Below are 27,957 nucleotides of genomic sequence, written 5' to 3'. Positions count from 1 at the left end.
TTATCTCTAAGTGTTAGCTTTTATGCTGAGTGATTACAGACACAATGACTGCTAGGAGTGAGTATGCGCTCAGGTTCAAACTTCCACGGATTCCAGATATCTTTTTCTATCCAGCAGGATTAGTGACAAGCCCCGGCAACCCCAGCAGGATTGGCATGTGGTTGCGTTGGGGACGGTGCCAAGTCCACCACGATGCAGCAGGGCCCAGACAATCTGGCCCCCGGAGGCTGTGGCTCGGGTTCCCGTGGCTCGCACGGCAGGCTCGCTGTCCGGAGTTCACACTCCTGCAGGGGGGGCCTGGCGGAGTGGCTGCCGCAGGTGCGGGAGGACCACACCCGTCTGGAGGAAGAGGACACGGTTGCCTCGGTCTCCTCTGCAGGGAACATCTCTGCGACTCCTGCTGGGATGCCTGTGGGTCTCCTGGGTGCAGAACAAGGCCTCTACGGACGTCTCTGCTGGTCAGATCTCCGGACATTGCCTGATGCCCGAGGCCACTCCTGGGGAAGTGCGATCCCACCAGCCTGAGGATGCGGTGGGGGTGAAGGCCGAGCAGGGAAGGGGTGACGGGCCTCCCGTGATGGGATCTGACCCCTTCTTCCCCAGAGGGGGGAATCACTGGGGTCAGCCCACTGCTCCCGACGTAGTCCCTTCCAAATGACTCCCAAAGCCGCCCCTGCCCCTCCCCGCCATCTCCCTGCACCTTCTGCAGAGGGAGCAGCCCTCCATCTCCTAGCACCTCCTTGCAGCTCAGGGCACATGGTCATGCCTGCACTCCAACTTTTCCAGAGGTGATGGACTGTGGGGCTAATGAAACTCGTCCTTCAGGGCCGCCCTCATGCCCGAGCCCCTTCTAATCCCTAATTTTGTATTATTTTGAGATGATGCCCCAGACTGTATATGCTTCAGGCTTCCGAAGACCTGGGTCTGCTCCAGCTCTGCCTCTCACAGGGGGAGAGCCCAGCAAGGGGAGGAGGCGCCGGGCTGACAGAGGTGTGAGTGGACTAGAGGATCCCCCAGTGGCCTCTCTGGCCCCTTGTTCTTGCCAAGACACCTGGGTTCTCATTTGGCCACTAACTGTGTGACCCGACATTTCCCCTCTCTGGCCTCAGTCTGCTTATCTGTAAACAGGGGAGGGGGACAAGAGAGGTTCTAGCCTTTGAAGGCTGACCGCCCATTAGGATCCAGTTAGGGGGGGCGGCCTCGCTGGCCGCTGCTCCCAGGGCCTCGGGCCTCCCTGGAGCCTGTTCACCAGCATCATAAAGGAGCATGGCCCGCTGAGACAAGGGACTGGGTCTGGGAATCATGCCCCACCCTGGGGGGTACCTAATTCCACTGCTGGCGGGGGGGAGTCCTGATGTGTGGGATTATGGGGGTCCCAGAGAGAGACCCCTGGCTGGGTACAGAGCGAAGTCGTGCCTCCTGTTTCCTTCTGAACTGGGGATCCACCCAAGCCAGGTCCACCCGCATCTCTGTCTAACTGGTCTTCCCTACACCGGGGCCTGAGTTCCTGCTGAAACATGGGGCTCACTCTTCATTAAGCAAAACCTAATCCTGATCACCATGGGGGAGGCTGAAGCAGCAGAGGCCGCCACCCCCTGGGAGTTCACCCTTCTCTTGTGGGGTGTGGGTGATGGAGTTCGATCTGGGTTCGACTCCCAATCCTCTTGCTTCTTGGCTCTGTGGCCTTGGGCAAATGACTCAGTCTCTCGGGGCCTCAGTGTACCTTCAAAACAGGGAAACTAATAACTACCTCATAGGATGACTCTAAGTGTTAAATGAGATAATGTGTGTGACCCTGCCCGGCATTTGGCAATGCCTTGTGGCCACTTGCTATTACTATTATGCTCTCTACTCTTCAGAAGGGGGACAACTCAGGGGCCGCTGCCCTGGGGGTTCTGGGAGGCGGACAGGGGCAAGGCAAGGGGTGAAGGGAGATGGAGGTCTTAGCAGGGGGTACTACCTGTCTGCCAGAACACTGGGAGGCCCAGACACCTGGGTCCAGCATGGCTTCCTGGGGTGAGCAGCAGAAATGAAAGCCCCTCCCCTTTCCGTCCCTCCTGGCCCAGGTGCGGTGCCCTATTGGCAGGCCTGGAGCCCATGGATGAGCTTGGGGCCCTGGGAGAGGCCTTAGTGGCCAATGGAGTAGGCCCCCGAATCTGTGGACTGCTTCTCCTCGGGGGTCTGGTCGCTGGAGCACTCTGGGTTGGCCGAGGCAGTGACCTTCAGTGTCGTCTCGTCCACCTGCAGGCGGAAGGGCTCGTGTTATCGTGCTCTAGCTGTGGGCAAGACCCCCCCTGCCATGGGACTCTGCTTGGCAGATGCAGCAGTGGAGGCTCGGGGCCCCGTTCTCAGGGAGCTCCAGCAAGACTGTGTGATCCCAACAGTCTGAACAACCACGAACCTCACAGGCCAACTGAAACCTGAGCTAACCCATGGCAGAATTTGTCCTGCCCCAGCAATGGAGAGGGGACAGTGAGTGGATCAGGCCGTCAGCAGTGATGACCCACAGACCGCCCTGCATTCTTGGCCAACACCCTCTCTTCGGGACCCCCAATTTGCGCTGAGGCCTCGTGAATCCCCTTAAGAAGCCCCCAGAAGGGGGAGCCACTGAGAGTCCCTGGGGTCTAGGGGTGCCCAGCTAGTCCCTGCCCTGTCTCTCTACCTCTCATGCCTCCCCACCTCTCCCCTCCAGCTCACCTCCTCAAACTTCTTGGCTTTGTACTGGTCGGCCCCCTTGAGGAAGTTGAGCAGGATGATGTCACAGAGGACAGTCCCCTGGAGGAGAGGCAGGGCGGGCTCAGTGTAGCAGGAAGCAGCAGGCTGGGCAGTGCGGAGGACCGCCCTCAGGCAGACGGCAGGCCAAGGGTTGGGCGAGTCCTCCAAAGACACCTGAGACTGATGTTTCCATTTGGAAAAACAGTCCCGGGGCTTTGCAGGATGCCTTCATCACCCACCTCTCAGCTCTTGGCAGTGACCACAGACCAAGATGCAGACAGAGGACTTGGTGGGAGAAGCAGAGGGTGAGGGGGTGGAAGTCCCCCGGAGCAGGGCTCGGTTCCTTTGGTCTGTGGAACCCTGGAGTCCTCTCCCTCACCTTCATGGTGGGGGAGCAGGAACTTGGTACCAGGTGGAAACTCCCGCCGCCGGGGAGGCTGCTGCGGGAGGTAGGGAGCTCTCTGTGACTGGAGGTGTTCCAGCAGGGAGGCGGTGAGGGAGACTGAGGCACCTGGCCAGAGGTTGGACTTTCCATTCTAGGCAGAAGCAGGGCATCATACCTGGGCCGCTCCCCCACCCCGACCCCCAGCTGGAGCCCCACCTTGACGGGCCTCCTGTCTGAGGCGGAAAGGGCTGAACTCACCACTCCCACGGAGGTGAAGGCGGCCACAGAGCTGATGATGGTGGGGATGATGTTAAACTTGCCAGCCTGCAAGCGAAAAGACCAAGGCGGGTGGGCAGAGAGCCCAGCACGAGGTCCTGAGGCTTGAGGCTGAAGGAGGACCCCCAGCCAGAGAGATGGTGGAGCGGAGGGCTCTGGGTCGACCAGGAGGCCCCAACCCTTGACCGTAGCAGTGAAGAAGACTACACATGTGACTCACGGAGGCTCTCAGAGCTGGTCAGTGGCAGGACCTTGCCCCCTCCCACCCCCCGGGAGGCTCTTGAGGGCCCAAGACTGGTCTAGGTTTCCTTCCCTGCCCTCCCCCCATCTGCCCGGCGCAAGGACTCACATTCCCGTACACCAGCACGTCAAAGCGGATGCCGAAAGCCTTGAGGAGTGTGCGGTACTCACTGCCATTCTCCATCTTGTAGTACTTGGCAAACCTGGAAACCAGAGGTAGAAAGTGGGTCCCACTGTGGGCTCCTCCCTGAAGTGTCGGGGTCCTCTGGAGCCTACAGCTCTCACTGACTGAGCATCTCACCACTGGTTTGCTGGACACCAGCCGCCGTCCTCCCTGTGTGGTTAGCTGACCCTCTGCGCAGTCATCCTGGGGCCTTGATACCAAGGCAGCTTCCCAGCCCCACCTGCATCTCTGCGCCTGGAGCCCAGGACTCTGCCTTTTAAGCAATTTCCCTAGATGATTCTAGTTGTACAAAAGTCTGAGTCTTGCTGGACTCCAGGCTTCTTTGGTTTTATTTGTTTGGGTATCCCTGGGCTTAAGTTCCTGCAGATGGTCCCCCCCCCCCCCCGCCACAGGCTTTTCAGCGTACTTGGGTTCAAAGCCTGGCTCTGCCACTTACCAGTTGTGCAACCTTGGGCCAGTAACTAAACCTCTCTGAGATTCAGTTTCCGCTTTTATGACTGGGAATAATATGGAAGTCCTGCTTCACAGGGGTGCTGTGAGAATTGAGGGAAAGCACACAACCCAGGGGTCTAGAACAGTGCCTGGAACACAGTAAGCACCCAGGGAAAGATTGCTGCTGTTGGCTGTTACTATTGTTGAAGAAATACATTTATAGAGCAGTTTTTAAAAGCCTTGCGGGATAGGGATGTGTTTGCTCTATTTTTCAAGCAAGGCTCTGAGGAGGTTAAGAGACTAGTCCAGGGTCACCAAGGGGCTGAGACTAATGCTAGAGTTGCCCGAGATTATATCCTCTACCCCTTCTCTGCCTGGGCTGCTGGGTGCCAGGAACCGTGTGGGGGACAGGTAAGAATGATCATCTTCAAAGTGGGGGCATGAGCACCTCACTGTGAAGATGTCTGGGGAAGGGGTGGGGAAGGGACTGCCTGTGGCTTCACAAGCACTAAGAGTGCAAATGGTGTCTGTCTGAAGCCAGTGCATGGCCCCTACTGCCCTGCCCATCATAGGCAAAACTCTAGACTAATCAGCGAAGTGTAATGTCTTGAGACCACATTGGACCTGCAGCGGTGACACGGGCTCCTGACGCCAGGATCCCAGAGCATGGCAAGGGTTAAGTGAGATGATGGGGTGAAAGGGCTCAGAAAGCCCCATAACTCTGTGGGGTTGACGTGGCTCTTATTTGGTGTCAGCTGTCTCCCCTTCAGTGTTTCCGATGCCCGGATTCCCAGGCCTCTCCCACAGAGAGAGGCATCTCCTTCCCCGCAGGTGTCCGTGACTGTGACAGCCCTCCCAGGGCTATTTGCATTCGGGCAGGGAGAGGGAAATGCTCGGCTCAAGGGCACAGACAGCAGAGGGGTCACAGGCATGGGAGCAAGGTCATTTTGGAGAAGAGTCATCGAAACTCATACAATGTCAGCCACTGTCTGCTCTTGCTGAGCAGAACTCTGCAGCCAGGAAGAAAGGAGTCTGAATCCTGGTTCTACCCTTTTCATGTGACTCAGAACAGCATCTCTGTTCATGTCTATGACATGGGGGTGCTCATGCACCCCTCCGTGGGTCTGTTAGTGAGAGGGGTAAACACCAAGACCCACCCTTTAAGACAGACACTGTCGCAATCCTAGTGTTCTGGCTGTTCCTCCACACCTATTCTCTGCAGGGCCTGGGAGCCTGGTCTGCAGACCCTGCCTCCATCAAGCTCCCTGCCCTCCGGTTCCCGGTGGGCTCCGCAGTGGGAGGCATCCACAGGCCATCGGAGGGTCGGAACAGAAGAAGAGTTTAACAGGGTCAGGAAGGAGTCCAGGCTGCATGTTTTCCTGCCTGCCTGTGCCTGGGCATGGCTGGAGCATGTGTGCCCACACGGTGCACCTGCTGTCCCAGGCTGAAGAGTAAGCCTGAAAGCTAGTCAGTGAGGGAAAGTGTCCCCCCAGGGAGCCTGACCTGGGAAGGTGCGTCTTACAGACTTTGCAGCCAAAGAGGGAGGCAGAGAAGGCAGGATGATCTTCTTGAGACTGAGTCCCAGAGTAAAAATGGGCCCCAGGAAGAAGACTGAAGGAAGCCCAGCTACTTAAGCCAAAGAACCGAAGAGCTGGAGGATAAGGGGAGAGGTGAGGGGCTGGGCCAACTTTAAAGCTGTGGTAGGTTATGGTCTGGGGGGCAGCAGCAGAGGGCTTCCCAGACCCAGCAGAATGGAGTGGGTTGGCCTGCACCAGCAGGGGACCCATTCTACAGGTGGGGAGAGGGAGGAGAAGGTAACTGGCCAGAGCTGGATTCCAGGCTCTGCTCTTAACCCTGAACTCGTTGCCTCTGAGCTCCGGGTGGCTGGAAAGGAGACAGATCTCCAAGTCCTTCTGTATTCTGCGTTCTGTTCACGTCACTGGAGAGCTCAGGTTCCCTGTCTGGGAGATGTGGTACCCTATGTCCTCGGGGACCGGGAGGGTCGGGGGGTGGTGGTGAGACTGTCACAGGTGTTTGGGGCAGGGTAGGGGCTAGGGCTGTGCTCCCAAAGTCTGCATTCCAGCCTGGGGCTGCAGCCATGAAGAATACTCTCACATCGACTCAGAGAACAAAAAGTCAGCACCCTGGGCACCGTGTTCAAAGCGAAGGCTGGCTAAATTTATCTTGGGGAAGAATGTGAAGGAACAGGGAGAAAAACCAAAGCGGACTTGGTTTTTCTCCAGCACCTGCCTTCCAAGAGGCAATAAGTATGATAAGATCATTATCTCACCAACCACCCACCCTCACAGGAGGGTTGGCAGGGACTGGTTCTCCTCCTGGGAGGGAGGGAGGAGGAAGAACAGTGCTCAGGGAGGGAAGGCACACACTGAGCACCTACTATGTGCTCAGCACTGTACCACGTGCTTTTTACACTTACCATCTCTTTTAAGACCCAGCTCCACGGAGTTGCTTTCTGTTGTTCTTCCCCTTCTACAGATGAGGAACCAGGATAACACAGCTTAAGCAATTTGTCTAAGGTCTGCAAACCCAACAGTCAGTTCCAAACTTGGGATTCAAATTCAGGGAGTCCAGTGCCAGAGTTCACACTGTGAGCCAGCATTCTAGACTGTTTTTTTGTTGCCTGATTTCTGTTAGGTCGTGGCTGATTCCTTTCAGTTCTCCAGCTGGGATCCCTTTTGGATTGGCAAGGCGGGTCTCGACACCTAGTGTCCTTGGCTCAGAGGAGAACATTAGAGCCATGGAGTGTGGGAAGGATCCCCCAGCCTCCTCCTCTGAAAAGGGCATGCGTGGAAGGACATCCTGGCCAGCCCTGACTTCTCCCAAATCCCCCGATTCCTACCTCTCCAGCTTTGGTTTTCTTGGCTGAGAAACGTGGTTGGTGAGAACACCACCACCGACACCCAGCCCGGCCCAGTCCCCCTTCCTTGCCTGTTGGCAAGAAGTGCCAGCCACACCACACCGCCTGCTTTCTCGGGTTTCCTGAACACACCCTGCAGACATGGACTTCTTGCCTGGGCCCATGCTGTTCCCTCTCTCCTTCCCTTCCTGCCTTGAAAACTCCTACTCATCCACCAGGGCCCAGCAGCTACTCAGAGCACACCTACCCTACGCCAGGCACTGTGCTAGGCCCCACTGACACCTTGGCAAGGTCTGCTCTCACCTGAGGGAGAGAAATATTAATAACAACACACCCCCATACTAGCTAAAGTCTGATGTCAGGGCGGGAGAGGACAGAGCACCGTTCGAAGAGCATAAGTACTGAAGACCGTCTGACCGAGGCTGTGAGCCAAGGAAGGCTTCCTGTAAAGCGCCTTTGGAACTGAGGCCTGAGGGATGGAGGGTTGAAAGGTGCGAAGGCCAGAGGTGGGGGCCGCTTTCCAGGCTGTGGGGCCCATGAGCCCTGTGCTGGGGAAGGACATGGTGTCCCTGAAGAAGCTGCAGGAGCTTGGTGGGCTGGAGGACAGGGACGGGTGGAGAAGGCTGGGTCCACTGCTCGGGGCAGGAGAGACGCTGCCTGCATTGCGTCCAAGCTCCACATTCTGCGACCTCACGCCTGTAGCTTGAAATTGACCTGGGGCTGTATTTACACCACAGAAATGGGCAAACATGGTGAATCAGGTGTTTCCTTTTTCTCCAGAGCCCTTTATCAGTGTGGGCGGAGGCTGTGGAATCCCGTGTTACCTTTCTGGCCCCTGCAGGACCCAGGCCTCTCGCCCGGTACCTGCAGCAGACCGCACTCTACAGTTTGCACCACTGACCGTGCTCCAGATCTCACTGCCTTTGCCCGAGGGCCTCCCTGGGGCAGTCACGGGCAGGGTAACTGCTTTCTGAAGGCAGCAGTGGATTCCTGACATCTCCCAGAATGAGTTTAGCACCAACATTGGCCTCTGGATTTCCTCCTTCTCTAAATTCTCCCATTCTTCAGGCGGAGCCAGTGTAAGGTGGAAGCATCAGGCGGAAAACATTCCAGGTGGCTGGGTGGGATCTGGGGAGGGGAATCGGGGCTCGCAGAGCAGAGAGAGAATCTGTGGGCCGCGCTTACCCCATGCTGAGCGCTAGGCTGGAGGCTCGAACACCTGTTCCTTCATTCAGGCCTCACATCGACCGCTCGTGGAGCTGCTGTTGGTGGAGGGGCTTTGGAATGAGACAGTCTAGGGCTTGAACCGTGGCTCCGAATGAGCTCATGTAAGCCGAGGGAAAGTCCTTCGTCTGCCTCGGTCTCCCCGGATGTGAAACGAGGGTACTAGCCAGAGTGGTGGGCTTGTGACGGAGGATTCCGTGAGCTGCTGGCTGTGAAGCTCAGAGTTTTCAGTGCACGTCGTATGGTGTTCCTCAGGCTGGAGAGAAGCCTGGCTGGTGGCTCTAAAAGCTCCTGGGCCTGCCAGGGGCCTAGCTGGGATCTGAACACCAATGCCCACCCCTGCCACTCCCCCCAGAGACGAGCCAGAAGCAGACTCAAGGGAGGCCTCGGTGAGCAGGCAAGAGCTGATGCCTGGGAAAACAGCTGAGCTGCCGCGGGCTTGGCTGACAGCAGCGGTGGAAGGAAGCCAGACAGTCCCTGGTGTGCCCACCACTCTCCACGGCTGACCTGCCTCCCTTCCTCTCTGGTTAATGGGGGGCCTTGGGGAATGGGGGCACTGGAGGAGCCCGAGGGCGGGAAGATGGTGGGTATGTGGCCCACTGTGTCTCCTGTCAGGGATCCCAGCTCTCGGCCGGGCTCCCGTTCCTCCTGCTGGGGCTGCAGGGCTGGGGGTGGCTTCCTGCTCCGTTAGGCTCTGAGTGTCTCAGCTCCCTTTTTGGGCGAGTTTCTTCAAAACCCCCGCGGAGAGAGGGGCGCGCCCATGGGGACCCTCCCAGAGATACCTGTGCGGAGACCAGACAGGACAAGCCCAGCACAGCCCAGAATCCAACAAGCGGAGACCTGACAAGGCTGAGACACTTGTGTGTGTGTGTTTGTGTGTGTGTGTGTCTGCGTGCACGTGCACGTGATCTCTTGGGCCCCGAGCAGCAAAAGATAAAGAATGGGGAAGTACAAACATCAATTACCGTAATAAATCACTTGTCAGGTGTGCTTGCGCCAGGCAGTGTGCAAGCTTTGTTCGGACGTGACGGGTCTGTAAATAAGAGCGCACACCTCAACGGCCCCTGCCAGCACCTTCCCCAGGCACCTGCCTGCACTCATTCAGACTTTCAGCGCTTGAAGCGAACTTAGCACCTCGAAACAGCCCATTTCACAGAGGAGGAAACTGAGGCCCACGGAGGGGCTGAGAGCTGCTGAAAATCACACTGAGCATGTGCGGCGAGGCCTGAGACACAGCTTCCTGCCCCGCACGCAGCCCGGGCTCTCTCCGCTTCACTTTTGCTTCATCTTAAGATGAATAATTATTTTTTCTCGGCTTGCTCCAGCACGAAATATTTTTCGCATAAATATTTTGTTCTTGGGTTCAGGTTTATCATTTCCACGTGATCACAGGAACTAGTCTCCCTCGTGTTTGTCTCAGCCACAAAGCCTGACGGAATCTGGCATCGGAAGGCGTCTTCAGAGCCCTCCCCTCGTTAGCCACAAGAGTTTCGCTGCCACTGCCTGGACCCCCCCAGAGAGAGGAAACTCGCTGCCTGTCGGAGCAGCCCAGTTTCAGCCTTGGGTGGCTCTGGCCCGCAGGAGCGCTTCCCCGTGCTGGGCTGACATTTGCAGGAGTCGGCAGTCGATAAACGTTTGCTGAAGGGAGAAGGTTTTTATCACGATGTACGAACCCCTTGGAAGCTCTCAGACATCTGTTTAGAAACGATCCCATAGAGTGATGGAAATTCCTTCCTAAAGCAAGGACACGTAACTGTTACAGGAAAAATAGCAACAAACTTGCAGGATCTGGGTCGGACTCGTGAGGGAAAACTTGGGCCTGGAATCTGAGTCGTCTGAGTGAAGGAAGTGGTGTTCTCTGCGAAGCTTTTGCCTGGTGAGAAGTGATTTTGCCAGCTGAAATAGACTTTTACAGTTGATTTTATACTGATAGGAAAATATCTCCTGGCAGACTCACTGTGTGGGGGTGGGGCAACATCCTTGGAGCAGGCTGGGACGCCTTCGCTTAGACAAGACCCCGAGCCATATTTACTTACGCACGTTCTGGGAACCTCTTCAGCTCCAGGGGCAGGCACTTAAGCAATGACTGGTGGTTGATCTTTTTATAAATATTGCTATTAGTTCATCTTGAATGAGGCAGGGAAGGATCAATGGACATGGAGCTGAAAGAGGTAGCTGAGCGCCAGAGGGCTAGCTGTTTGCTCCTGGGAGTAACCTTTTTGGCCTCAGTTTCCTTGTCTGTAAAATGGGGATAACACGACTGGTCCTACAGGATACCCGTGGTTACCAGCACATGCTTGGAGGTTGCGGGAATTGGAAATTCCAGGCCAGCACTATTTGCTATGTGGTCTTGGACAGATAATGAAACCTCTGAATGTTAGGTTTCCAGCTATAAAATTCTCTCTCTTTGGAGTCGATGAGATAATCTGCAAAGAGCACCTGCCTGGCTCACTGGGACGTGTTCATTGAGGGTTAGCTGCTGTTTCCTACCAACAGAATTGGTTGTCGTGGGGCCAGGCTAGACCTGAAAATTATAAAAGTCTGTATAAATTCGGGATCGCTCTGATGGCCTCTCCTCCCACTTGAACCTAAACAAAGAGGAAAACGGATCATGGCGAAGGCAGGCAAAATCTACCCCCATCACAGGGGCCTTCGAGTGTCTCTGTGGAGATGATGGAAAGTGGCTGCTTTTAAAAACACATATTCTATGGCTTTTGGAAGGAGAAAAACCCAGATTGCAGAAAGAATGCTCAAAGCCAAGGGCGCACTTTCGATTCCGTCTCATTCAATTGGCCTAAGATCTTGCTGATCTGCACGTTTCTGCATGGAAGCAGGGAAGACGCCAAATTTCCGAGCTCCAGGAAAGCTGCTGTGGGTACATTTCCAACACGAAATCGTCACTAGAAACACCTCCAGCATGAGGAACATCTAGCAGCTGAACGAGTGTTTTTTGTCCCAGACACCAAGACAGGAAATCCAAAGCTGCCTTGCCTTTTCGTAGCGAAGCTGCCTTGGGCTTGGTTCAGAGGGCTCGGAGGAGAAACACGGATCTGATGTCGCTAAATGCACCGGTTTTGCTTCTGCCCCGTCGTTCCCGCCATCACGGCTGGGCCTGTCTCTCCCGCTTGCTTGCAAACGATGTGGTTGCAAACGATGTGACGGTGGAAGGTATGCCGGAAGCAATGGCTACAGATGGATCGGGTCCCTGGGTTTGAGTCCCCGTGTCCCTCTTACTTAAGCTGTGTAATCCTGGGCACGTCTCTGTCTTCCCGAGCCTACTACGGGGGCGTGGGCGTGAGCTGTGAATCCTGTCAAAATAGGCGCGAAAGGCTTTGCAAACCTAACTCCATGGGCTCTCAACCTGAGGTCTGGGGATGGGCTTTTAAAGATCTTCAGAGCCCCGGAGTTTTATGCCTCATAAATGCAGAGAAAAAAAGCACTGGAGGGAAGCCCGCCACTGTCCAAGATGCTAACTTCCTGGAAGGGGAGAGAGACTGGAGGAAGGAGAGGGCGTCTCCACATCATCCCTCCTATGTTTCAGGATCGCTTGGATTTATTACTCGGAGGATGTTTTTATATCTTACTTGTAGAAATAAGTTGGCTTTTTTAAAGCAAAGAAAAATGCCTGCGAAACCGCTCATGTGGATGGATATCTGCACCTTAGTGGGCATTTGGTCCGTGAATTCACCCAGGGGATACAAGGGTTAGAGACCTCTGAGTGTTCATGGAGGAGATTCCTGGGTTCACGTGTCTGCCTTCCCCACCCTGCCCCAGGCTGCCTCCGCTGGTGGCTTGGCCGAGTCACAGCTCCTGTCCCCACAGCGTGTCTTTGGGTTCTAGGAATTGCTTCCTGACCTCTGCCCTTCAGACCTGGGCAGTCACCTGGGTCCCGTTGTGGTCCCGGGCCCTGCGCTATCCTTCATGGTTTCCTTACACCCTGCCCACACCTTTGAAACAGTCCCCTTATTAAACTCTCCTCACATTACCCATTCTGCATGTGCCATCTGTTTCCTGCTGGGACCCTGACTGCTACAGTATTTTTAATCTTTGTACCATCTCCCCCCATATACGCAAACGCTCTCAAATACATTCACCAACACCCTCACACACACACACACACACACACTCACACACTCCCCACTCAGGCACACGCCACACTTACACACTCTCCCACAGATTCACATTCTTCCCCTAACAAACACACCTGCTCGCTCAAAGACACAATACTTGTGTTCACAGGCACCACTGCCTGATCCCTGCGCCTTGGGGGAGGTCGGTCCCTGGTTAAAATCCTGCTCCAGCGAACGGAGGGCCTCCCTGTGAGGCGAGAACCTGGCCCTTGTCTACACCCCCTGCTCCTGGGGTCCTGCTGACTCTCGCCAGTTCTTATTTTAATCTGGACAGACCCACCCATACCACACTCTCAATGGGCTTGGAAGGAGGCCCACTGAGAAAAGTACCGGATTAAAGTGGCTCCTGGAGGGTTAGCCATACGGAATAGATAGAGGAGTAAAACCAAAACGTTTCCACCAAGTTTCAGGGAGGGACAGATGGCAGTTTCAGGAGATCACACAAATAAAGATTAATTTAGGTGGACGGCATTAGGTAATCTGGGTAAAAGTTGAAGGGACTCACATTCTGACTCAACACAAGGTCACCTTTCCAATCACTGGAGCTGTCAATGAGAGACCGACCATCTTGCGAAGGCGAGACTGATGTAGCTAGAGCTGTAGCTACATGTACAGGTAGCTGACCTTGAAGGCTCCTCATGATACCCTTGTAACCCTGGGCAAGTCACATCCCCTCTGAACTTTCTGCTTCCTCAGTGGTGAAACAGTCACCTCAGCCTAGGGGTACCCCAGGGGTCCTCAGTGGCTGCAAATTCTCTAAATCTCTGATCCTCCGGGCCAAGAGCTGTAAGAAGCAAGGGGAGGGGCATTTGGAAAGGAGCTGCAGAAGTAATTAGTGATGGAAATGAGAATCTCTACTGCCTCTTGCCTGAATGTGCAGATTAAAACAAGGCTGACTCTTGGCTGAATGACTGCATCTCCTCCAGAGCAAATGGCAACAGTAGGACATTTGAAAAACTCTGGCCTCTGTTAGAGAGGGAGCAGCAGACAATTTTGTTTGGGGGACAGAAAGCCAGACCCTGAGTTGTGCCTCCAGCTGCTGCTAGTCCTCTAACCTCTGTGGACCGCAGGTCCTTCGTTTTTAAGCAATGAAAGTGTCAACCAAATGGGCTTTTTTTTTTTTTTTTTTTTTTTCTTGAGGATTCATAAATGTGAATGTCCCTAGCCTTCCTGGCTGCATGGAAATCATCCAGGAAAATGTGTTTGTGTCCAGGCTCCCACGCCTACTGGCCGTGTGACTTGGGGAAACTTGTTTGATTCCGCCAAGTCTTTGTTCTCTCGTCTGTGAAATGGGGGGATTGTGGCATCTGCTTCACAGAGCGGGTAAGGAACAACACGCCAAAGCACACGAAACCCTCAGCGCCCAGGGTGATGAGTACGGTGCCCACAGATCAGGAGATTTGTAGGATCCGAAGTTCTACCGTTATCAGACAGAGCAGTGCCAAACCTGGTTGTGACCTTTATTCTCTGTGGCCTCCCCAACGTGGGCACTTAGCTCAGCCTCGGGGCTCCATGTGGTGCCAGTAGCTTGAAGGCAATTCGAGGGTGGTGGGTGGGCACCCAGGGGAGGGACCTGAGGGGCCTTGGGAGGAGCCCTCTTCTCGTCACGGCTGCCAGATAGTTCCCCATGCCAGCGCTCTGGAAATTCTTTTAAACTACGGGGGGTTCAAAACGAGCAGGTTTGCCCCTTCCTGCTCTGGCCTGGGAGTCTTTGGTGAAGGGGTTAGTTATCTGGGTCCACACCTCTCGGACAGCTTCCCATGAGCCCCTGGGGGTTAGGCTCAGGGATCCTCGGACCTGTCTGCCCAAATACAGCCTAAGCTAGTTTATGACCAAGTCCACCTCGCATTTTGCTGTGTGGGGTGGGGGAGGAGGGACTTCGGGAAGGGGAGTCGGGGTGGAGGGGCAGCTGAAGCCCAAGATTGGGAACTGGAGGTGGAGGACCCCACACCGTAGCTTCTTTAGATCAAAGAGCCTCTTCTAAATCTGTGTGGCACCCCTAGTTGGGGGCTTCTTCGTAGCTAACATTCTTCCTACGCTCTCCTGCCAAGTAAGTTATTTGGGAAATTGAAGAATTCCCACTGGCCACAGGGAAGTTAAGAAGATGAAAACTTTGCATTTGAGATCCTGAGAATTTTATTAATATGTTGCTATTTTAAGACACCATACAAATATCCTTTGTATTGATTTCTCTGTGATGTACCCACTGAGTAAATATGCCGATTTCTGCCAGGGAGCCGAACAGTATTTTTAACCTACTTTAAAATATGTGTTGTTTCCTATGGTTTTTTAAAGTTTGGAGTTGATTATGAAAGCACTTTCAAATTTTAAAAAATTCTCCTCTCCGGAGACTATACATATATATTTTAAACTATTAAATATAAAGTTTTAGATGTACTTTTCGAACTACAAAGAAAGGTAAGAAAAAGGTGAAATGATTATTTTTTTTTGCTTACGTCTGCCGTTCTGTTGGAAACCACCACCACCACCTAGAAAGTTTGAGTAACAATTCTTTGAATGTGTCACTGAAACATATTCTTACGTGTACTTTTTCCCTGATCCCTGCCTATTTACCCAACATCCCCTGTTTAGTGTATAGCACCGTTGTACGTCCTCAAAGCCCTCCCAGAAATCTCAGGGTCTTGGAAAATCGAGGGCAAAACAGAACAGAGGGCTGAAGCTTTTCACACCTTGGCCAATAGGATCCTCAAGATAACGGTCCTATTGCCATTTCCTAGACGGGGGACATTAGGATAGGAGAAGGTCAAGGGCTGGTCAGCTTTAACTGGTTCCAGACAGTTAACCCTGGGTTTTCTCTTCCTTTTCTTCAAAACAAGGGTGATGGGAGGGGCTGTCAGGGGAAAGTCCTTATGGCTCAAGGCCAGTGGGGATCGAAACTAGATGATATTGAAAAATCAGCTCGAGCTCCTGCTTGGGCCGGTGCGGAAGCACTCGTGACCATGGTAGTTGTGATTTGTGACCTAGATGGAACTTCCTGGTTATGAACAGAAAGACAAACTTTCCATCTGGTAAACTGATCCCACTATAGCCCTTGCTTTGTGGATCAAGAAACCTTAGATAATGCAGGTACCCGAGAAGCGCTGCCAGGGCGTTTCTTGGGCACATGACAGCTTTCGAGCCCGAGCTAAGAAAGGCTCAGAATCACAGCCCACGCTCTACTGGGAGACCTTGGTCACGTGCCCTGCCTGCGGACCTGGCCTATCCGTCTCCTGGTGGTGACAGAAAGCGCTTCCTGACTTTGAGCCAACACCTGATGGGGGTGCGTGGGGCCTTTTCTTCCCCATGTGCTTGGCTGCTGGAGGGGTGACTTTTCAGGACAGCTCCTGCCTCCTCCTCCCAAGGCCCCAGGAAACCGGGGATTACCTGAAGTTGTAGCCTGGGGAGACGCTGCTCTTCTCGGAAACGCCGTCCAGCCGGGTGAAGGAGTATTTGGGGATGCACTGGTCCCAGGCCCTGTCCAGGTCGCACACCCAGCCGATCTTAATGCCGAGGACTCCACCCTGTGGGAAGGGTCCAGCTATGAGGAGGGCTGTCTCCACCGCCTGCCAGGGGCGGGGCTGCGGGTCGTGACACACAGACGCGTGGTTCTTCCCACTCTCTAGGTGGAGGGGAAGCGATCTGGCAGACAGACATTCCTTAGTAAACAACATACGGCAGTCAGGGGTGTGGACCTTTGGGGCTCTAGATCCTGCTTTTGTCCTGCGTCCCTTAGCAGCAATCTAGGATCCACTTTCCCATTGTACGGGCTTTTTCAGCGCTCTAAGGTCAAGTGTGACGGTGGGAACGGGAGACCAGGCTTGGCGGGAAGGGTGAGGGAGGCAGGCCCTCCCGAGGAGGGGCAGGGGTGGAGGAGCCCACGGTGAGGCCCAGAGCCAGTTGCAGGTCTGGAGTGCTTCCACTAGGTGGCGCTGCTGCCCAGCCCGGCTCTGCCCTCCGGGTATTTCCACCCTCCACCTGCCCAAGGGGTCCCCCGTCCTTCGTTAGGTCCTCACCGTGCTGGCCAGTTTGGCAAAATCCTGCCCTGCAAACTTGACCACATCTCCCACCCGCAAGATGGGGCAGAAGGGGTCCTTGTCGGGGTGGAAGCGGCATGTCTTCATGTCTCTGGCTGTCAGGTTGGGAAGGAGGTTTCCCCTGCGGAGGAGAGAAGCAAGGCCAGGGCTGGCGGGAAGACAGGCCCCGCAGGGGTCTCTAGCCTTCCCGGCCCGGGCAGCGCGCTCTGGGACCCGACGTCTGGGACGCTCGCGGGCTCTGTCACCTCTGTTCTTGCATCTTCCCTGCGACTTCTATGCCGCTCTCTCCATATCAGGGTTGAGTGTGTTGGTATCTAATACCCCCAGCTCCTAGGCTGGGGGTCTCAGGGGGGAAGAGTCGCGCCCAAGTTCTCTCAGCACCTCCGTGGTGCCTGGCATTGTGCTTTGCTCATGCCTGATGCCCACCGAGGACTTGGCGTGTGAAGGAGTCAATGAACTCCTAACTAGTGGCAAAGGGACACCCCTGCTTGGGCTTGACGTGGGAGGTAAAAAGAACGCTCTTGGGCCTTGACCTTTGGAGGTATCAGGGTTCCAGGCCCAGGCTGAACTTGTGCCTCACCTGCCTCCAGCAGAACTCCCATCTGTGGGTTCTGAGCCCCAAGGCGGGAGGCTGGCTGAGAGGTTGGCCCCAGAGCCCACCCAATACTTGGTGGTCAAGGCCAGGTGGGAGATTGGGAATGGGAGCCCCAGGGAGATGGGCAGAGGGTGAGCAAGTGTGGGGAACCATGTGGACAGGATTCTCCACCCTCTGAAACTGAGCTGGCAGGGTAGGATGGGTGCCCCGCTTTCTTCTTTAGGGAGGGAGCTGGGACTCACTTCTCAAAGTTGAAGAGGGGGAAGCGAATGCTGTTCTTGATGAAAATAGTGAAGTTCTCGGCTTCCATCATGACAGGCCTGTGGAGGGAGAACAAGAAAGTCTTAGCTTTTGGGGACGAGGAATGGGAGACACATAGGGCTTTTGCCCCAGGGACCACCTTTTCTGGTGGATGTTTCCCACCAGGCAGCTGGTCACGGCCTCTCTGGGGCCTGAGGGCCAGGGGAGGAGAGTGGCCGGTGAGGTAGGGAAAGGTGCCATCCTGAGGCCACTTCCCAGGCCAGGAGTGGACACTACTAGGGGTACCTCTGAGACCCTCTGCAGGCTCAGAGATGCAGAGCTCTCCCTATTGGCAAAGGAGAGCTGGGGCAGGGTCCTCACATTTCCACTGTGTCCACCTCGGTGGGGCACCAGCCCTGGATCTCACAGGTCCGGAGCACAGAGCTGTAGTTCACACAGCGGCCCGTAAGGATACCTGAGACGGGGAGCCACATGTGTTGGGTGCCTGCCTGGACCTTGGCTTCTCCCTCATCCCCACCCCACGCCTCCTCAGAGACCACCCCCTGTTTAGGGATCCCGCAGGGGAGGGGACGAACAGGGAGGGCAGGGGAGGTGGACCCGCGGTACAGGAACCCTGCTGAGCTCTCGCCTTTTGCTCCTCCCAATCCCTAGACCAAGCCAAGGGGAGGTGACAGCCTCCAGGCCCAGCCACCCCAAAGGCCCTGTTCTTGTTCCCGGGGCACAGTGTACTCCTCCTGGTCTCCAAGTCTTTCCTGTAGCTATTCTTTCTGTCTAGAATGTCCTTTGAAAAGCCCTTCTATCCTGACAACTTCTTGTCATCCTTTAGGGCCCATCTAGAACATCGCTGACTCTAGGAAGCCATGTGGGGTCCCCTACCTAGAACCAATCCCTCTCCCTTCCCCAGTGCCCGTGGTTCCCCCATGACAGCACTTGCTCCCTCATGCACGCCTGTCTGTCACCACGTCCCTGGGCTGTGAGCTTCTCCAGGGGCAGCCCCCCGCCATGTCTGGCACACAGGGAGGGCCTTAAGTGCTGGAAGAATGACAAGGAACAGGCCAGCTCCCACTCTGTCCGCCATGGGGGCTGTGCTACCTTCCAGGGTCCCACTAACACCCTGGGGCTGTGAGGGGGTGGAGAAGGGCTGCACTCACCCCCGCCCGGGAACCGCTGAGGCCCACACTGGCTGTCTGATACACAGCGGTACTTCTCCTCGCTCTGTGGGGAGACAGGACTGCAGGTGGGTGTGGGACCCTGCGCTGGCCCTGGATGGGCCCTCTGGCTCCCAGTGCTTCCCCGTAACCAGGGGCCTTTGGAAGGCGGAGGTCTTGAGACACAGCTCCAAGGCTGGAGCTCCAGCCTCTGTGTGCACCCACGCCCCTCCCTACCATCGGTCCTCACCCCGAGTGGTTTCTTTTTGCCCTGCTTCATCCAGCCTCCCTCCCTCCCCTCACCTCTGGGCAGAATCCTTGCATCTGGTTTTCAGTGACTATCATCTTGGTGATGATGACAAAGACAGAGGTGCCCTTGGTAGGAGAAGGGAGAGAAAAAAATGCACCAGTACCAATCTGTGAGGTGGGCATTGCTATTATCCCCATTCTACAGGTGGGGAAACTAAGGTGGGGGGTAAGAGATCTGGCCAAGGTCACAGGGCTAATAAAGGGCAGAGGTGGGCTCAAGTCAAGTCCAACCACCCACGTAGCTTCTCCTGCTCCTCTGTGTGTTGTGTTGATCACAGGATGAGTGTGGCAGAGCCTGAGAAGGATCCTGATGCCTAGTGCTGCACTCTGGAGGGCAGCCCTCCTCCCGGCCGCTGGGGAGGGGTTTCACTGATCATTGATACCACTGGTTTGGGGATCCCATCAACACCCTCCTTGCATTGCCCCATCACTGGACATCCACACGTAGCCCTGGGATAGGGGGACCATACCTGGGGTGGGGTTACATAATCAGACACGTCCATGACTCTGTTGGCATAGCGTCCAAAGCCCTTCACCTTGGTGACGACTGAGGACTCAATGGCCGTGTCCCGCACTTGGTAAGCCTTCTCGTGCAAGAAAACCCACCTGGGCAGGAGAACAGGGGGAGAGCAAGAGAGGGGGTCTAGGCCCATCAGACAGAGGCTGGGAAAGTTTCCTTCCCCAACTCTAGACCGCATGGGGTGTCTGGCCTGGGGAAGGCCTGTGCTGGAGGTGAGAGGGCTTGCCCTGGGTTGGCTTAGAGTGGTATGTTCCCATCTTTCCCTTTTCCTGCTTCAGGACCATTTGTAGACTTTTTCCCCTACCTCCCCCCGCCCCCAACCTGAAATTTTAACACTATAGATATCAGCTTATGTACTGTATGTGTATTTATTTGTGTTTTACACATAAGAAGAGTACGATTTTTTTTCATCTCCCAAGAACAAATTTTCACCCCCTTGAGGGCGACATCACCCCTTTGCCAATGCATCATCATTCCCGCAGACTGGGAGGCCACCTCTTTGGCAGACAACTGGGAAGAGAAGGAGCAGAGGGTCTTAAACCTCTGACCCAGAGCATCCCAGGCTTTGCTCATGGGTATATCCTAAGTGCCGGCACATAGTAGGTGCTCAGTAAACAAGTCGGTGAAGGCATTTGGGAGCTGGGTGCTTGGAGAAGTCTCCCTCTGTGCAGGTGCCGGATGAGAAGGATGGAGGAGGAAGGGAGGGGCTGAGCCTTTCCCCGGCAGGTAGGAGGCAAAGGCTGAAAATCTTATTCCTTGGAGCGTGCTGCCACCCAGTGGACATTTACCTGTACTGCGGCCAGAATCTGGGAGGGCCTCTTTTCTTCCTTTCACCCCCACCTCCCTCCCTGGACTAGGGCAGCCTCCCGCAGCAGCAAGAAGAGCCTGCAGGCAACTCTTCCCTTTGCAGTTCTGTGAGGCGCCTGCCTTTCTCATCACAGTCCTCAAGGCTCCATCCACTCCCCGCCTCCATAGCAGGCTTCCAGCCTGTGACCAGCCCTATCCGTTCCAGACAGCACGCAGGTGGGCAGATGCTGTTGCTGTCCCCATCGTACAGACGAGAAAAGGTCATCAGATGAGTTCAGAACATGCTGCACACACTCTTAGTTTTGGAAAAACACTGGTGACCTCTTCTAGAATTGGGGAGTGTGCTTTTGGAAATGCTGGACAAGGGTCACTTTCTGCCTGCTAACCGGGAGGGCACAAGGTTGAGGATGAGTGGAAGGAAGGAACCGGAGACTGTGTAGTGCAGAGAACACAAAGCTGGGCACGTGCTGTGCAGGGAAGCTGACCTGAGGACTTTATAAGGAGGGAGTTGGGACTTCAGGCCCAGGAGTTTTCCAACCACAGAAGTTGTCCAAGAGCAGACTGCTGTGGGAGGTGGTGAGTTCCACATGCCTGGGAAGACTCAAGGAGATGCATTCAGTTGGGAGATGTTTGGATTGGATGACCTCTGAGGTCCCCATAGAGGGGAACAGCTCCTGGGTCATGTGTGACAGTCACACAGGTCACAGTGACCTATGGGATGGGGGCACATGCCCATCATGTTCACGTGCACACGGGCTGGTATTTGCAAGAGACTCTTTGTTCAGTTTTCAGTGAGAGGGCTGGGAGTTATCCCCATCGTGGGGCTGCCCTCCTGCGCTTGAATTCCAAAAGCTCCCTTGAGTAGGACTGAAAGGGTGGAGTCACAGCCGGTGGTGGCGGACAGACAGCTCCTAACCTGTCCCCTGTTTTATTGTTGCTGCCCTATAGCAGGCAGTGTCCTGAGGAATGCACCATTCGGAGTGGGGCACAGGCTTGTAGAAGGCTCTTAGGAACACCCTGCCTGTGGGGGATGCGTGGACGTTTGTGATCCTGTGTGCTTTCCTTTCCCAGCACTTTTCTTCTTTCTTTTTTAGAAGGGGAGAGGTTTCATCAAGTCTCCTAAGGAAGTTTGGGTCACATAGAAATCTCATCCACCACCTTATGTCCAAATGAGTATTTCCAGCTCACGGCCAGGGGCCCTGCACCGTGGAGGGAGTGAGGTTGAGGACCCAGATCTCCCTGCTCCCAGCTCAGTGCACCTCTGTCCAGAGTGGGAGTTGAAACATGCCCTCTGGAGCCTCAGGGTGCCTGGCCACAGAATGGACACATCTCTGAGTGGTGACTTAATGACACGGTTTCTTAAGGCCCCTTACCCTATCCTTAAAGTCCAGGAACATTTGCCGATGAGAAGCAGGGTTCAGATGATTATCATCTAACCCACACATCCCACTTGAGTGCTCTGTGTGGTAAGGGTTCATTGGGTCCTTATCCCGACCCAGTGAGACTCCTTTGTTGTTCTCCTTATATTACAGATAAGGAAACAGAGGTGCAGAGTGCTGTGCTAACTTGCCAAGCCGGTAGATGGGTTCCCACCCAGGCAGACTGCTCAGAACCACCTCACATCCTGAACGGAATCCTGGTCCCTGTGCGTCTGGCCCTGCCGGTCCCAAGGGGAACATCTGCAGCCTTGGGAAAGTCTTAGGAGGAAAGGCCCTAGGGCTCAAAGAACAATTAACCTATCTATTTCCTCCCATTTCTCCTCCTTCAAGGCTCTTTCTTACGCCAGGGGGTAGGAGAGGCCACATCAGAGTTCTCTCTCTGAGTTAAATAATAACTGGAAGAATTTCTGTGGCCCCCCTGGGGCCCAAGGACGTCATCAGTGCGGCTCAAAATAAGGGGATGCTTCATTTCCAGAACAGAGGGGCTGAGTCTGTCTCTAGAGGCCAGGGCTGAGGAGATGGGGCAGGACTAAGCCTTCAATTCTTGGCATTTTCTCGGCTGCTCTGACTTATTTTTTTTCTCATGTTCCTGGTTTATTATTTATAGAGCGGAAGGCGGGTGGCAGCTCCTTGGCAGGTGGGATGTGCAGGAAGGAGGCCAGAGCAGCGTCCTGCCACCCTTCTGTCCACCCCCATGGAGTCAGGGAGGAGCCCGGGGAGTGGGCGTGGGGAGTCTGTGCTGTGCGAGCCAGGAGGAGAGGGGTCTCTTGGGAAGGTGTGAGCTGGTTGGTGGGGAAGGGGGAGGTGTGCTGGGGAATCTAGGATATGGTAATAGTTGCCGTCTATTAGTGAGTCTCCCATTTCAGGCAAGGCACTTGACACCTTCTCCTTGCCGTAACTCCCTGGGGTAGGCATTCCTAAACTCATTTTCCAGATACTTAGAGATTAGAGATGAATGGTGACCTGTCCAAGCCCCACTCCTATTTGGGTCACAGCGAGGTTTCTAACCAGAGGGTCCTGTTCCACGGTCTCCCCATCATGGGGTTGCAGAGAGGCGTGGTGGGGGAGACAAGAGTGGCGCTCCTCTCTGCTCCTAGAAGACGGGGGTTCCAACAGGTCTTCCCGCCATCCTCTCGTCACCTGGTGTCCCGCGGGGTGCCTCAGGGTGCCACCCGGGGCTGAAACGATGGGGTGGTGGGCCAAGAAGGTGGAATTCCGGGCCCTTCTCTTTCAACTAGAGCAGCTCTCGTGTTTAAGCCAGTAGGTGTATTGTATTTGTTGAGCTTCTTCCTAAGAGTCAAAGTGAGGCTTGAGGCACTGAGGTGGCTCTGTCAGTTGGGCACCTGACTCTAGATTTCTGCTCAGGTTGTGCTCTCAGGGTCGGGGAACTGAGCCCCGGAGCAGGCTGCGCACTCAGCATGGAGTCTGCTTGTCCCTCTCCCTCTAGTCCTCTCCCTGACCCCCACTCTCAAATAAATAAATAAAACCTTACAAAAAAGAACCAAAAGGAGGCTGACTATTATGAACCACACGGGCCAGCTGTGCAGATAGTGAGTTTGTGGATCAGGCCTTGCAGGGGGAGGAAGGGATGGGGAGAGCAGGGCTGTGAGGGGTCTGAGGCACCATCAGCTGCCACCGGTGCTTCTGATGACGGAGCATCAGACCGGTGGGAATGCCCCTCTGCCGGTTCGCAGCGAGGTGGCTTCCTTCCAGGAGGCTCTGCAAACTAGCTCAGGCCGTGCAACAGCCAGCACTTCGGGGAGACGCAGTCCCCAGGATCTGTGTCCTCTGCAGCTCCCCATAGGACCCCCTAAAGAGACTGGCTCTTAGGAGGTTCCATCGCACAGAGGAGACTGGGGATTGCCACTGGGCCCTGGGAAAGCCACGGGAGAAACACCACTGGCCTCTCATTGCACCTGGGTGGGTAGGGGACACCAGGCATGAAGTGGTGTCAACTCCAGACAGGCAGCAGAGGCTGGCGCAGAGGTGAGAGCACATGTGGAGACAATGAGCGGCCGTGTTGCGGTAAACGCATGAGAGAAACAGTTGGTTCCTGTTACATGTGGCCTTCTAAGACTGCATCTGGTCTACCTCGCAGGGATACTACGGAAGAGATTCAACCATTCGTTAGTTGTTAATATCACAGCATTAAAAATCCTCCAAATTCTACTGAGTCCAGGCCACCATTGTCTCTCTCAACAGGACTGCACTGCGCCATTAACAGGTTACCCTCCTGCCTGCTCCGGTCCCTTGGTGAATTAGCCAGAGTGATTTTCCCAACTCAGATCTCATGGTCTGTCTCCCCCTGCCCCTGCCCCCAGACACACACACACACACACACACACTTCCCATCCATTGGCCCTGTGTGTAAAAACAAAAGCTCTGAGGGTGTCTGAGGTCTGGCTGGGTGTGACCGACCCCATTTTACAACCACTCTTGCCTTTGCTCCCTCTGCTCTAGCCATAGGGACCTTCTTTTCTTGTCCCCATTTGCCTGGCTCTTTCCCTTTGCAGAGCTGGCTTGAAGCCTCTTCCTTCCCTTTTTTCTCCTGGGTTGCCCTCACTCAACCTTCAGATCTTGGCTTGGGCATCTTATCTCCGGAAAACCTTCTCTTGGCTCCCGGACCAGGTCAGGAATCTCCATACTAGCCGCTCTCCCAGCACTGTGCACCTCTTCTTCAAGTCTTGAGCCTCAGTTGAAATTCTACATTTGTTTGTGGAGATTGATTAACGTCCGTCTCTTGCATCGTAAGCTCCATGAGGTTGAGGGCCCTCTCTGCTTTGCCCATGTTCTATGCCTGACATGAAGAAATGCTTTATAAATTTCTGCTAAATTAAAGACAATGGATTCATGGAGTCCTAATGGTGCATGGGCTCATGTGCTCACAGATGGGGCTCGGGCCGGGGGGCTGGGCCACAGACTGCATGGATGTAACTGGAAGCTGCTGCTCCGTGGGGAGCTGTCAGGCTGAGAGATGGATGGGGTTGGATATCAAGACGCCAAAGAGCCTCTCATGCTTGTTTCTGCAGGCCAGGCTCCAGCACTGGGGGTCAGAGCATCAGATCAAATCACGATGAGGGAGAGACAGGGGCAGTGGGAGAGTAGAGCAGGCTGGTCCAGGAGCTGTCTACCAGAAGGCTGCCTGGAGCCAGCAGAGGCAGGAATGTGCTGAGGCAGCTTTTGGACTCACCTGGACCACCATACTGTCTAGCGGCTATAAACAGCGACGGCATCGCATACACACGTGAACGTGGAATATTTAAAAACCAGCTTTGAGCCAGCCTCTGCCGATGCGGACGTGGAGCATGTGCAAACATCGTAGCTCACAAAACCTCGAAGAAGTTGGAAGGAAGCTTCAAGGCCGGTTTTCCTACCCCAAAGCGGGAATGCTTTCTCTAATATCCCTGAGAGGAGCCCTGGACGGATAGCCTTGCCGACAGCGGCCACAGAAATGAGTCCTTCTGGCTCCCACAAAGCACGCAAAGCAAAAAATCCCTTAATCCACACGCCTGCCCACTCTTCCGCACACTCCTCTGACCTTTCAGGCAAGGAGGCCTGCGCTCGTGCAGCTCCAGCCCACATGCACACCGGATGGCTTCTCTGACTGACTCAATTAACTCAGGACTGTTGTCAGTGGCTTGCTGTTTCTCGTACACAGAGCCATCGTCTCAGGCAAGACGGAGACTGCACACCGGGAAAGAAAACCTCTAGGGGTTGCTGCCTGTCCTTTCTGGTACCCACCGGTGTCTGTAAATGACCACAAGAAGGATGGAACCTGTGTTTTCTCCCCGGCCATTGTCTGTTCCCTGGCCCTTGGTGCATACACGTGTGTGTGCGTGTGTGTGTGTGGGGGGGGGTGGTGGTGGATGCCTCTAAAGGTGGGAGCTGAGAGGAGGTGTTCGGACCACTGGCTCTTAAGCAGCTCCCAGGATGGGTTATATGGTATAAAGTCGGGTAGCAGTAGAGAATTTATGCTTTCTGGCAAAGGGGAATGCTTCTGGATTCATGAAGAGGGACCCTGGGTCAAGTCAGAAAACCCACCTGCCCCTAAGCACCTCTTCCCTCGAGTTGTTTGTGCCCGTGTGTCTCCCCGCCCCCTCCCAAGGAGCAGACACCTTGCTTTGTCCTACCCTCCGAGAGCAAGGGCTTCTCCCCTCGCCCCATTCTCTCATCATCTCCGCAAGCCAGGAGGGGAATCCCTCGTTCCGAAGCAGTCCAGTTCTCTCCTTCCCACCCCGCCGTGCCCTGATCGACCCATGCTCTCTCCCTCAGGTTGGTGCCTTCCCTTCCCCTTTCCTGGGCTCCCTCATCTTTGTGAGACCCCAAAGCTTTGGCTGAGGAGACTGGGAAGATGTGAGGGTGGTTTGTTCTCTGGGGGAGCAGGACAGAAGGGAGAGGGGGGATGGTCACTTGGGACCTCTCCTGGTGGAGGCTGGCACCAGGGCAAGGATTCCAGTCCTTGGGGTGTGTGCCTAGAAACCACTCTCTGACTCCAGAGGATTTACTGGGGAAAGGAACTAATGTGGGGACCAGATCCCTGATGCGGGTGGCAGAATCCAGTCCTTGGACTCCAGGGTAGAGACTGTTTCTCCTCGAAGAGAGGAGAAGGTCAGGCAGTTGGACAGCAACCCTAACGGGACACCCCGCAGCCCTCCCCTGCTAGGACCCAAAGGGCCCCAGGACTCACCCCACGAAGTAGGAGATGATCAAAAGCTGGACTGCCCGGTTGATGACCCCAATGGTCCAGCTCTTCACAACCACTGACTTGGTGGTCTCGTAGGTGAAGAAATCTGACACGCAGTTCATGCTGAAAGAGCACTCAGGGGTCACTCAGAAGGGACCCAGTGGTGGCCTCAGGAGGGACAGGGAGACAGAGATCAAAGCCTGGAGGGGACAGCTTGGAGGAGGCTTGAGGAATGGGGAGCCTGTTCTTTTAAGTCAGGCAACCCTTGCTCAGTGCCCAGGCTCTCTCTACCCTTGGCACTCTGGGCTGTCAAGAGTCCAAGGCCAGGGGGGGGGACCCCCTTTTTGTTCGTCTCCACCCCACTTCCCTGTGATGTCACGGCAGGGGTGGGGTCTCCAATCCCCGGCTCCTGATTGCCTGGGATGCAACCGGCTGGGGCCCCCTGGGAGTCATGTTTTATCTGCACTCTGTCTACCCTTTCTGTTCCGTTCTCTGATGCTGCATCTCCATCCCGGCTCTCCAGCTGCTTTCATGCTCTCCTTCAAACCCCTTGCAGTGCCCCAGCTTTGTTTTCCTGGGAGTTTACTTCTCGGAATCTTTCGTTTGAGAACATGCTCCTGGAAGGCTGGGGCTGTTTCTGTCTTTCGTTTCCTCCAATCCTAGAATTGAGTGGGAGCTCAATCAATCCCTGGTTACTGAATCCGGGTGAATGCATGTTACCGGGCGGTGCTAGAATAGCCAGCTCCCAGAGGTTGAAGTGCTGAGGTCAGGGAGCAGCACAGCAATCCGGCCGGCCGCCTCTTATCCCAGGGCTCAGTTAGCAAGCGGGCATAACTAAGTCAGATGGTCAGGGAAGTCTTGAATTTAAATATTCTGTCCTAGGGGCGCCTGGGTGGCTCAGTCAGTTAAGAATCTGCCTTTGGCTGGGGTCGTGACCTGCAGAGTCCTGGGCTGGAGCCCCGCCTGGGGCTCTCCGCTCTGTGGGAAGCCTGCGTCTCCCCCTGCCTCTGCCTGCTGCTCCCCCTGCTTGGGCTCTCTGTCAAATAAAGAAATAAACTCTTAAAAAAAAAAAAAAAAGTTCGGTTCTAATGTCTTCACGCAGGACAGCTACCATCCATCGCTCTGGATGCGGACCGCCGTGGTTAGGACAGAGGAGAACTGGGGGAGGGCAGGCGGCAAGGAGACTTGGGGCCCTGGGCACATCCTCTCTGGGCCTCTGTTTTCCCATCTGCAAAGGCAGGTTGGGGCGGACACCCTCAAACACCTCTCCCGGGCGGGCCTCCAGGTTTCGAATCCGGGCGGGCTCGGAGGGCACCGCCTGGAGCGCGGGAACCTGACCCCGCCATCCGCCAGCTTCCTCCAGGCCTCCCCGACCCCGCGGTTGGTTTCCGAAGTGAAGGGTCTGGGCGCCGCGGCGACTAGGGCAGTCACCGGGACGCCGGCACCCCGCGTGCGGGCGGCTCGCGTCTCTCCGCAGCGCGCGATGTTGGTCTTCTCGCCCCACAGACTCCTTTCTACTAACCCCACAGGGGCCACCCCGGTGCAGGGCGGCCTGGGAGAGACACGCGCACGCGTCCGGGGGAAGCCCGACAAGAGAGAACTACAGCATTTCTCTCCAGAACCTAGTCCTCCACTGGAGAGGGGTAATTTTTGAAGCAGCCGTCCACCCTCCCATCTTCTCCTCAGGTGCCACGCG

The 27,957-nt window shown here is 55.4% G+C and overlaps 1 protein-coding gene across 2 annotated transcripts; it reads right to left on the bottom strand.

Annotated features, from left to right (window-relative positions):
* Positions 1-27,924, bottom strand: P2RX3 (purinergic receptor P2X 3). 2 transcript variants are annotated; one of them, XM_082747772.1, is made up of 12 exons: positions 26,265-27,924; positions 19,282-19,417; positions 18,806-18,877; positions 18,506-18,569; positions 17,715-17,808; positions 17,336-17,413; positions 16,478-16,619; positions 15,849-15,985; positions 3,726-3,819; positions 3,359-3,424; positions 2,698-2,775; positions 1-2,241 (listed from the first exon to the last, which is right to left on the bottom strand). In XM_082747772.1, the coding sequence occupies exons 1-12, from the start codon at positions 26,381-26,383 to the stop codon at positions 2,128-2,130; spliced, it is 1,194 nt and encodes a 397-aa protein (XP_082603898.1). In that variant the 5' UTR covers positions 26,384-27,924; the 3' UTR covers positions 1-2,127. The 2 variants fall into 2 exon arrangements, with proteins under 2 accessions (XP_082603898.1, XP_082603899.1); XM_082747773.1 differs by lacking the exon at positions 18,806-18,877 and having other exon boundaries at positions 26,265-27,178.
* Between the last annotated feature and the right edge of the window lie 33 nt (positions 27,925-27,957).

The sequence above is a fragment of the Mustela nivalis genome (assembly GCF_964662115.1).
Source record: "Mustela nivalis genome assembly, chromosome: 9".
NCBI lineage: Eukaryota > Metazoa > Chordata > Mammalia > Carnivora > Mustelidae > Mustela > Mustela nivalis.
This window is presented reverse-complemented; position numbering and strand designations above follow the sequence as displayed.